The following is a 12,340-nucleotide window of genomic DNA, read 5'->3' on the forward strand; positions in this document are numbered from 1 at the left end:
CGCTCCCAATTTGCATTTGTATTAGGTAAACACATAATCTCCATCCCCGCCCCCAGCTTCAAGTTTAGCATTTTAGAAGTATTAACCCAGAATACGGGATGTCAACGAAAATAGGCCATTTGATCGTACCCGTGAAAAACAAAATTCTCCATTTAAAAATCCTATTAAATAAACACATCGGTTTCCTTGCAAATAGCCAGTCTTCTGGGAACATTTTCCAGGTCTTAGTGGAAAATGTTTTTCTTACCTAGAGAAAACAATTTGGTCTAAATACTTGTCCAAAATACAGTATAATGTCCAGAATGTAAGTGATAAAACAATGTCATAGTCCATGGTGTACAATGTGTCAGCTATTCAGATGTAATTCAACCATTGGACGTGTTAAAACTTCCATGGCTCATTGAGATTCGAATGAAGCTGGAATATTCTATGATGATAGTCGTATGGTACGCATCTTCCCGGATAGTTGCATTATTGTTCTCTAGGTTGGCAATAAAAAAAATCAGATAAAAATACACTTCAGTTTTTCAGCTGCCATCCCTTACCCTAAAGGAGCGTACATATGATTGATTCGGTGCTCAGAGAACTTTAATTACCAGAGCGTAGCCGTCGCTCATCAACATTTGATTCACCTTTTCGAGTAAAACTGCAAAATACGTCATCCCTGTGTTTATTCTTTCTCGAAAACATCGTAAAAATGTCATACGTGTTCGTCGAATAATTAGTGGTATTCGCGGTCGTGTAGCTCGGACACCTAACTAACGAGCTGCGACTTCGTAAACAATAACAAACCAAGCCCCGCCCGCGCGCTAGCCTCAGCCTCGCGTCTCCCACAGCCCTGGCTAATGATCAGCTAAAACTACCACTTTGGTATGACCAACTTTGTTATGCTGAGCGCAGAAACAGATCCAGGGTCAGCACTCAGGGGCTACACCTCATGGCCTGCACGTTAGTCACATCCTCCGTGTATTGACAGGGCTTTTATGGTATTCTGACTGATGTGTGCAGTATCCAATCAAAAAGACTGAGCCTCCCTAGCAACTCAGCAAAGTAACCAACCGTGAGCTTAGGTGGGTGGGGCTTCAATTACACCGCTGTCGACGGCTGTAGTGAAGAAACAGACAACGCGTGAGCATAGAGCAGTGTGGCTTGGAATAACGACATAAAAGGCGTAGGTACGAATAAGCGTAGGGCAGGTATTTCCAGTCGCTGCTGGATAAAGGTTGCATGTGTAGGTTGCGGAGCTCTTCAGTGTAAAATTCTTAAACTTCGACTGCGAGAGCAGATGAGACGTGGTGACTGACAATGAGCGAGATATAATTTGACAGTTTGTAGTCATTCCCAAAGGAATGTTGCGCTTGACACTGTTGCTGCGACACAGCGTGACAATTTTAAGGATCACCGCTTACAGCAGACTGTAATGGATTTGCATGACGTCTTACGTTTGGATGTTATCTCGTTGGCACAACACTGACTGCGCACGCTTATTTCTCTCTTGAAGAAGGTAGGAATGTGTGTCTGCGAAGAGTAACTTTCTCTGGCAGGTATACTCCGATCGCATATTGACTTAGAAAGTTTGTGGGACGGTGACTTATATTCGCTTGTCAAAACGTGTCCCTTGGTACCAAGCTGACTTCGGCAAGTTGAAAGGGAGAATCGAAAGGCGCTTTTAAAGTGAACAATTATGGGAGATCGGAGTGCTATGCCGTGAGGATGAGCCACCGAAGCAGTCCCGCAAAGGCTTACGATTTCCTACTGAAGTTTTTGCTGGTTGGAGACAGCGATGTGGGGAAGGGGGAGATTTTGGCGAGTCTTCAGGATGGAGCCAGCGAATCCCCTTATGGATACAACATGGGTAAGTAACTCAAAATCGCATACTATAGTGATCATTTATAAACAAAATAACTCAAATGAATCTCTAACATGTGCCACCTGTTTGCTAGAATCATAGTATTGATATCTCTGAAAACTGCCTCTGAAACATTTATTTGGGGTGGTAGTCTGGCGTTAAAACGTATGGATATGTAATGCAATTCCATGGGACAATACAGTCGGTTGCTGGGTCTGATTCGTCGCATGTGACATATGTGATGTAAATACAGTACATGCGTAATAGGGCCGACTGATACGTAAACGTGGGAAACGTCAACCTCAAATATTAAACCAAGGGTATGATGTGCTGCTGGAGTGCTTCCGAAAAATATATATATAAAGTTTATAACGATATTTGTAAATATTTATAAAATTAGTTCTGTTTTTAATGTACGTGATAAAAGACTGATAAGTTGCATTGAATTGTTTCCGTTTTTATGTAAAGAATATTATATATAATATGAGAGATATTTTCATCCTCGGCAGTACCTCACGTTTATCTCACGTAAAACATGTCACCCTTAAAGAAAAGTTGAAAGTGCTATATTAAGCTTGTTGGCTACAGTATAAACGTAGACTGGTTATTTTGGAAGTTATGCTGCTACTGTTAAGGCTAAATGTAGTTACGGTGCCATGTTCTGTTCTCTCTGTCAGTTTGAGTGTTATTGATCTTTTGAATTAAGTAGTTATCAGGAAACACATCCATCCATCCATCAATTTTCTGTAACCACTTGTCCTGTTCAGGGTCATGGGGGTTCTGGAGCTTATGGGCACAAGGCAGGGAACAGCACAGGATGGGGTGCCAACCCATCACTGGGCACACTCACATACCATCCACTCATACCTATGGGCAATTTCGTAACACCAAATAACCTCAGCATGTTTTTGGACTGTGGGGTGGAGGGGAAGGGGGTAAACCCAGAGCATGACGACACAGGGAGAACATGCAAACTCCACGTGTGGAGCCTTGAACCCAGGTTCCAGACGTGTGAGGGGAGCAGTGCTATCCCCTGCGCCACCATGCCCCTCATGAGCTGTAGTCTTGTAGGAATGTATTAATGGAGGTTTAAAATGGTTCTTTCCAGCACATCCCAGAGAATACTTCTAGAAAAGGGCCAATTTTTCTTAACTCCAAATACTGTAGTTTGCAGTTGTAATTGATTTTATACAACCTGGCAGAACCTTGTATCTAAGGGAGCTTACAATCTGAATGGTTTCAGTGAGAAAACTCCAGGCTCATTACAGTTAGTTTATGTGTGGCAGTCTTTTTTGATTAGCTGTTATTTAAGCTGTAGACAACCCATCTTACTTTCCCAAGTAAAAGAGTCATATGGTTCCCTCTTTTCGAGTTAATTCTCGTTGCATTTAGGCTCTGGCAAGCTTTTAGAATCTGGTGCCAGGTGACATAATGGAAAGTCCTTCCAAAAGCTTCAAATGCAAATTGAACAAAGAACACTGCTGAAGTAAAGGCGTAGTTTACAAAATGGGTTGCAGATTGTTTATCTCAGAATTGAAACTAAGAGTTTAGAAATGGACCTATTTATGACATGAGCATTGTTCATCAGTCTCACATTAAGGAATGTATATTCATTCATCTATCCATTCAGCCATCCTTCCATCTTTTAGCTGCTTATTCTGTCTAGGCTCATTGGGGGGGGGGGGGGGGGAGCTGGAGACTTTCACAGGCAACATAGGGCACAAGGCAGGGGTACACCCTGGTCTGGATGTGAACAGAATATGTATAGGCTTGATCCTTATAAAAGTAGATACAAGCATGGTGTCTAGGGTGCTGTGGACCTTTATATTCATCTTTATAGCTTTAAAAATCTAATTTGTATTGAAGATCATATATATGCCAGTACTACATATGGTACATATATATACTACATAGATGTCAGTATACTACATATGGTGCATATATATACTACATATATGCCAGTATACTACATACTGTATGGTACATTATATATACTACATATATGCTGCTTATGGTGCTCGAAGAGCATATGACTCTTATATTTTTCATATTAGCTTTTAATCAGATTTAAACATTTTGAGATATATTAGCAATTTGTTTACGATAGAGCTTTCCAAAATGCTTTAATACACTGTAAGAATAGTGACATCATATGATCAAGGGTACTGTAGTTTCCATATATATTGACCAGATGAAGCATCCTTGTACATGATTTAGAAGAATCGTTGCAGCATGAACACTCAGTTCAAAGGCAAAGGCTGTGCCTTGCGGATATCACCAAATATTTCAGTATGTTACATCGCAGTGTTTATGCAGGGCATGAGCATCACTCTCTGGGGTGTTAAGTGCTGATTATGTGAAAGAACCATGGAAGGTCTTTTTTCGAGGAGGATGAGGACTGGGAGTAAGGGAGCCAGTTTCCCACAGTGTCGGGGGAAAGGAAGTAAGAATCTGCAGATCAGAATTGTCAACGCACTTTACTGAAATGGGAATTTAAAAAAAAAACTGAATCAGCCAGTGATTGAGTTTGTAGTGTTTTTTTTTTTGGTAGCACTTTACTTGAGGGGGCACAAGTAACTTAGTAACTCAGTTACTACTCAAGTACAAATCATGAGCAAATATAGTAACTGTAGGAAAAACTTGCACTGTTATGACTGATTAATGATGAACAAACATGAGATCAGTATGTAACACTTAGTTTCTAATCAATTAATACGTAAAGTTAGAGTATACTACATTATTTGTGCCCCCTCAAGTAAAATGTTACCCGTTTTTAACTTGGTATGTTTCCAGTATGTGCAGCATGTAGATATTACAGTACTTCATGGATAATTTATGTGCATACCGTCTGTACTGTACTTACAAATGAATGGTAGGACGGCTGTACGCCTTTACAATTAGGCCACACAAGCAGAGCACAGGTAGATTAACTTTATCTCTATGCATTTAGCATAACCTTGTAACATTCACAGGAGACATTCTAGATGCATATTAGAATACAAGTGCTGTCTGTAAAAATATTTGTTGCCATACAGTGCTCTTTGATATTAAATACTGATAAAAATAATCTGTCTCTTCTGTCTGTTTGTTAGTTGAATTGTCAGTTTTTTTTTATTTTCTGCTGTAGTTTTGAATTGTAGCAGTGGAGAGCAGTACGTTGCATGTAAAATGATATAAATGTAGAGAAAGTAGTCAGATTGTGTGATGTATTCTCATCCCTACCAAGGGCTTAGCTGTGGCTCAGCCTAGCAGCTGGGCTTCCGGAAGGCATTTATGACTCTGAAATCCCAACTGTGGCCTGGGAACTGAGTGGAGAATCTGAACAATTCATTTGCAGCAGACTGCTGTATCACTTTACATATTAGTGCAGTGGACTGATAACACTGCATTCCTTGTTTATTCTGAGAAGTGTGGCTTTTCTTAAGGTCTTACAAAAGAATAAGTGCCATTAACACTCTCAAAGACATCAGCCTTATGTAAGTTACTAGGAACCACTAACATGGGTGGTTTGTATTAGCCTTGTGTGTTCTGATAATATTATCGGTAATTGGTGATGACAAGTAACCCAGTATCAGTGTGTGACAGTGACTCACCAGCGATTATTGTCTTGGTCAGGGAAGTAAACCTAGACTATACAAAAAGAACGATGACTGAAAGATTCATGATGTGACTTTCATTTCGGCCTTGTAGCCAGTGATTCTGGTGCAGTAAAAAGAAGCAAAAGAACGGCTATAATTTTTAACTCCTCTTAGACTTCTAAAAGAATATTCAAAGTTTGTGTTCAATTTACTTATTTACTTTAGACGAGTTTGATTGATTTGAGTTTGAGGATGATTAACATTACGCACACGCGTGTGTGTGTGTGGGGGGGGGGGGGGGCTAGTCTGTATACAGCCTTTCAAGCATTGAAATTAGTTTCATATGTCTGTCCATCCGACGTTTTGGAAATAGGCCTATATGTAGTATTAACAGTTAGCATTAACGATTGTACTATTTTTGCTTGTTACATTTTGGTTCAGTGTGTTCTATTATACTACAAGTTTTGACTGCTCCCAGCTCAAGTGGCTCCCTTAAGTGAGCAACTGTAATAGGGCCCTTTACAATGAGGCAAATGTCAGCAGAGGTGGCAGGATTAGAATCAAGAAGACAGGTGGTGAATCTTCTTTTAGACAATAAGGGAGTTTCTACATATATACCCGCTCTTTACATTCTTTTGGTGGCATCAGCACAAGCAGTGCAAGACTGAATAGTGATACTGTACAGTGGTAGGAATGGGGAAGGAGCAAGGCTAGTCATAAGCACTGTCGTTTTTGTTCGGGGGAAAACAAAAGGTTTTTATTCAGTTGTTCAGATGAGGTGTTGGATTATCTGGGTGTAACAGATGAAAAATAAGTAAAACCTCGAACTCTGAAGTGAGGGTTTTTCCGCCTTCTCCATTCCGAATACAGCTACGATGCTCAAAACAGTGGTGTACAAACACAATAACATACGTATGCTTGCAAGTCACCTACATATGTATGTGTGTGTATATACTGTACATCTATGCATCTATACAAAGAGGATATTTAGGGTGCAAATTATTTGTGCATGTGAAAGTTGCACATAAAGATTTTTTGTGTACTCTTTCAAATATTTTTCCACAGGCAATATATTGCAATAAAGATTAAAAAAAAACTGCAGCTGCAGAAGAGGTACTTTTAAAGTACCTTTTCTTTCCTTTTACTTGGTGATCTTGCTTCTCCCCTTGTTCAAATTTCATTGTGTGGATAAATCTTGCCACATCCTTGATTACCAAGAATTGCCGTCATTGGATGATTTACAATATTTCAAGGTGCTGAAAATCCTTCAATTCTGGATCTGAAGGACAGGTCAAAGCCTGTTTCTTTAATCACGAGGAATATCACAGACGTCATGGAGAGAAACCAAAGACAGGTGTCTCCTGGAAAGAGTAGACAGAAAGATTTTGTCCATTTTACAGTGCATATCCCGATTTAAGCCTGAACCTTCAATAAGGTTGTTGTTTACCATCAAGAGATTCTGATTGAGAGTGATGTTCACTGCACTTTATCCTGTGCAACGTTACATCAGTAGAAGTCCAGCATGGTCCTTGTTGTCTCAGTAGAATGTAAAGTTGAAGTTAGCTTGTCTTAGAACCCAATATGCATGGAGTCACAGTAATACATTTGTAAGTTATACAACTTAATTGCAATGAAGCTTTGTGCGAATTGCACAATACAGTTGCTCTACTTTGCAGAAATGACACAGGCAGCATTTGTATAAATCCTGCCAGGAAAAAAGCTTTTGCTTGCAATGGAAGTTCACAAGGCAGTATTGCTATGGTGTATGGTGGAGAATGGATGGGAGGTATTATTTCACAGACATTTGTGGTTTTTCCAGGCTGAAACATTGTAGGAAAATTCTAAGACCAACTGTTGGGAAGAGAACCATTATACTGTTTACATTTATTTTTTTTTCTTTTCTTAGCTACTTAGCCTAGGATACTGTGAGAAATCAAAGAAGCTATATGAAATAGAGGCATTTCATTTGCAAAAAATACGTCATTGAAGAAAACAATAAATTGCTAAAAGGAGTCCCTCTTAAATGCTTTAGGTTGTGTGTGAAAAGCGAGTTTACTTCTGGCAATCATATATCCAGTAAAGAGTTTAATGGTTTTAGTCAAATCAATGTAGAAATACTTCTCAAACATACATGTTTTGCAATCCAAATGCTTATTGTAATAAGTGATTTTAATGTTTGTACAATTGCAGATTGTCTTTGTGCCAAAAGGAACAAATACATAGCAACAGTTGTTAAAGGAAGCAATGGAAAATTGTGTGCTTTTAGAATTGTTCGTCCTGACATTGTAACTGACAAAATGTTGCTGCTGAGTGTTATTTTTTACACTATACAAACAGATGGGATTTCTTAGCAAGAGCAACAGTCATGCTGGGTTTTTGATTTTGCAGCATAGTTGGTGGTTTTCTTTATCTGAAACTGGTCAAAGAGTCAGGCAGGTTGGATTGTCTGTAATATGCTATGGATGTTTCTGGTTGATTCTCTTAGTGTACTGTGTACATTGAGGGTACCTGGTATTATCCGGTTGATACTATCATAGAACGATAAATTCTGTTCTGGAAGCCTGTCTGAAACGTACAATGGTCCTTATGGCTGTTCCACCTTCTAGTTAACAATTCAGTGGGATGTAGGACATGTCCAGGGTTTACAAGAAAACCTGCTAGATGGAGATTATGGGTTGGCCTTTGGATGAGGACATAGCCAGACATATTTGGTAATGTGCTCCACTCTGAAATAAAGGTATTAATAATCAGTGACAGCTGCCTATATAGTAGAAAGCAGAAAAGCATGTTACCAGGATAGACTGCAGGATAGACGTCTGCCTCCATTCTGAGATGATATAGCATATGGTTTCATGTTATTTGTCGAGTGTGTCATTTTGAAGCAGGAAGTTTTGCAGTGGGACGTGAAGTTGCCTCTGGTGTTGTGCACTTGATTAAACTCTTCCTATATTAGGAACCTTAGGAACACCTGACACCAGTCCAGGAAAGGGACAAGACGAATTAAGGACATGTGCAATTGCAAAAAAGTACAGAAGCAGCCTGTGTGGTGTTCGGATTTAATTTTAAATAAGATGACACAAACTCTATTTTCAGGTCTGTCATCTTCTGTGCATTTGTTGAACTATACTTAGTTAAGTGGCTTGTGCTGAGGTATTTTTAGATGACCTTTTACATTCTGAAATTGAAATGTTTTATTCAGGGGAACAACCAATTTGTAAAAATTTATTAAGGACACATTTCCTGAATTGGATGCTTTGAAATGATTTAAGATTTTGGTGCCTTTTTGTGTTTAAAATCCACTTAATACCATACTGTATGTAGCATGTGATTATTGTTTACAAGTGATAATTTTAGTTATCAAGCCACTTTTAAAGTTGGTTGTCTCATTACTCAAAAACACTCTTCTCACAACCTGCAGTACCACTCAAAAGTTCAAGTACATTTGTCTGAAACCATAGCTGTCTGTGCTTTAGATAATCAAGCAGACTGTTTACACTTGTCAGTTAACAAGATGGGAAGTTAGTCTTATGGACTATTGGGTCAAAGTTTGAAATGTGGACAGAAGAGTCAAAGTATCCCTTAATCACCATTCATTTCCAGGAATTACTGTGGTTGAGCTGGGAAGACATATTGGCTGATTTCCTGCCTTCTGTTTATGAAGCTCTGAACAAATAATGTGTATTTTTCTTTTTCTGGTATTTACAGAAAGTATATTTTATATAAAGTAACTTTAAAACCAAGAATCCTGTACTCACCTATGTCTAGTACCATGGCTGGTTACGGTTGTCATAGCAAGCAAAAGATATACATATTACTGTTCCTATATGCATTTTTATTAACTCTGTGTATTATATTCTATAATTAAAAATTAATATATGATACGCTTTGCCTTACCCTTATTTATCTGCATAACCTGGTTTCTTAAAATGATCACGGCTGAATTACCTCTGTGCAACAGCTCAACAAGAGAGACGTTAAACATACCATTAGTGCATTCTTGGACTTTATTGGTTTTCCAGCATTTTAGTCATTTCCAGTCTGTTCTCTGCCTTGGCTGTCCACGGTGCCTTCCCAGTCTCATTGCACTGATTGTTCAGTGTACTCCCAGTGTACTCCCAGTCAAGCTGCTTGCATTTTTTATAGACTACCGGGCACTTGGGACTTAGAATATCACCTTTGTACTAACTGTAACTGTCAGAATTGTCCCTATGCATCTGATTTAGTTTTTCTATTTCTACAGTTTAACAGTTGTTTAATGCTGCTACGATATTCTTTTTTTCCTGCAAACAAAAAAAACAATTCTTGCAGGTGTGAAATTTCCGACAAAGCCTGTCGTGCTGCTTGGTACATCGGTGGGTAGCTTTATTGTCTTGTACCTGCAAGTTTCTCCCTGCCATGAGCCATATGCTGCCTGAGATCACCTCCACCAAAAAAAGATAAGCTATTATAAAAAAGATGGATATTAACCCATACTGAGGGTGGGCACTAGGTAAGAAGGGAAGATGTACATTGTTGCATCACCTCATCCCTTTGTGTTTTCCAGTTGTAATGGGTGAAAGGATCATTTAAATCTGGAAAGAAATTGAAGATTGGGATCACAAAAATGGAAGTACTACAAGCATTTGGCTTCCCTTCTGGTCCTGTCATCTCTGTATGAATTTTCATTGGTTGGCATTTTCCCAGCTTGGGAGGGAGCCAAACTCGTGATTGGATAGCCACGTCCACCATGCTCCACCATAGAGACAGGTGTATACTCAGTGCACAGCTTTTCATTCAAATTACTTTGCCGTTGTTGAAGATCCATATTCTACATTAGAATCTGCTTTTCACCAACAATGTATATCTCTCTCTCAGCATTACCCTGTACAATGGACATCATCCTCAGTGAGGACTTCCATCATCGTCCCTTAACTTCCTAGATGTAAAAATTGATAGCAGTTGTAACACATCATAAATTACAAGTGTCAATGTCAATATATGCCAATTTTGTCAGATCAGTAGAACCGCATCATGGTGATTGAAAGTCACTTTTCCCAATAACCTATTTTCTCCCAATATAAGTTTATCTATAATCCTTTTTTAATATATTCAGAAGAAGATCAAAAATAACAGCATATTTCCGTCATCTGCTTCTGCTGCTCCGTAATTATTTTCCGCAGCCGGATGTGTCAAATGCCGGGCACCGTTCCATGCATGTGCATAAGTTCACTGATTAATTAGTCAACTGTACGGCAGTTTGTTATAATAAGGGGAACATCTCATGTAGTCGCCTGGTCCAAGTGTAAAGGCATTTTTTTTAGAATTGGAGAGATCTGCAAAAGAGTAGAATTTTTAATCAGAAATGACCTCATTCTTTGGCAAATGGAAATAGCTTTCTTATAGGGAATAACCCATAGATATTGGGCAGTCTGATGCCAGACCTTTTCCCTCAGACATAATCCATCAAGTGTATTTCAACTTGGAACACATAGAAGGAAAAACATGGTCATTCTCAAAGTGGAAAATTATATCCAAACCTACTCTATTCTTTATCATACCTAGTTGTTCAATGTAACAAAGTACAGGCTTAGTATTTATTTTTGTATGAGCTATTGAAAGTAAATTTGATGATAATGGTGTATCTGACAATGATTACAGTAATTACAAAACATATTCTATAAATTATAACATTATGCTATAAATCAGATCAGTGTTTCCGAATCCAGTCCTCGGCGGACCCACAGACAGTACATTTTCGCTTCCTCCCAGCTCCTGGGGCAAAAATGTGGACTGTCTGCCAGGGAGCTTGGAGGGAGCAAAAACATGGACCGGCTGTGGTCCCTGAGGACTGGATTGAGAAACACTGCTGTAAATGTTAAAACACATTACAATAAATTAGTAATTTTTTATGTGACCTTGTAATCACCAGGCTGTTGAGCTGCGTTTCCGCAGTTTCTTTCTGTGGCTCCCATAATGATACTCCGGGTTCAATAGTCATTACACAATCAGCATTTGACTCATTCTAAAATGATAAAAAAATAAGGCAAAAATGATTTGCTAATTTTTGAAAACGTGCCAATTTGCAGATGCACTCAATGTCAATATGATTTTTCAGTGTTAAAATAATGTGTATACATATGCATATAAAAATTAGAGATGCATGATGCAGTGCTTGACATATTGGTATTGGTTGATGTTCGTTAAACATCGAGATATCGACATCGGTCCAGTGCGTCAGTCTTGACATTTAGACTTTAGACAATATTCAAAGTTGGCAGATCATTTGGATTTCCTGTATGCTTTTATGCTGATATGTTTAAAAGAGCTAATTTAGTTTAAAATTGCCAGCAATACGCTCTGTAGTATCACAGTTTAGCAGCAGTTGTTTAGCGGGTGTTTGATCTGTAGTGTTTTCGATATCATGTTTTGCTTTTTTTCCACTTTTATAAGGTATGCAGTTTAGGCTTATTGAAAAAGAGCGTAAAGATCAGGAAATTTAAAGTAAATGTATTGTTCATCTGTCTTTCACATGATGCCTCTTTGTCTATTTCTTTGTAAATAACACCAAAATACAGGATTATCAGTAATTTTAGACAAAAATATGTTGGTTATCTGTATCGGCCAAAATATCCACATTTGGTGCACCACCGATAACAATAATGTATAATTATTTATATTTTGGCTTTGAAAATCAATCAGAAATACCAGTGAGCGTTTTTTCATCAAGATTGTGATTTATGGATATTTAAGTCTTTAAATATGGCCTGTCTACAGATCTTATCCAGATAGGGCTGTTAATGCAAACTCCATCTATGCAGATTTTCTGGAACTCGTATAGTTTCTGGTTTCTTAACCTGGTTTCCAGTTATCTGGAAGACCATTGTACATTGGAGCTTTTGCTGGTTACTCATCATTCTCCATCATCAGAGAGCTT

The 12,340-nt window shown here is 38.6% G+C and overlaps 1 protein-coding gene across 1 annotated transcript in view; it reads left to right on the forward strand.

Annotated features, from left to right (window-relative positions):
* Positions 1-1,084: 1,084 nt before the first annotated feature.
* rab40b (RAB40B, member RAS oncogene family) overlaps positions 1,085-12,340 on the forward strand; it is a 33,502-nt gene continuing 22,246 nt past the window's right edge. Inside the window, exon 1 of the mRNA XM_023822659.2 lies at positions 1,085-1,855. Coding sequence (XP_023678427.1) covers positions 1,714-1,855 — 142 coding nt within the window. The 5' untranslated portion in view covers positions 1,085-1,713. The remainder of the gene's footprint in view (positions 1,856-12,340) is intronic.

The sequence above is a fragment of the Paramormyrops kingsleyae genome, chromosome 5 (assembly GCF_048594095.1).
Source record: "Paramormyrops kingsleyae isolate MSU_618 chromosome 5, PKINGS_0.4, whole genome shotgun sequence".
NCBI classification, from domain to species: domain Eukaryota; kingdom Metazoa; phylum Chordata; class Actinopteri; order Osteoglossiformes; family Mormyridae; genus Paramormyrops; species Paramormyrops kingsleyae.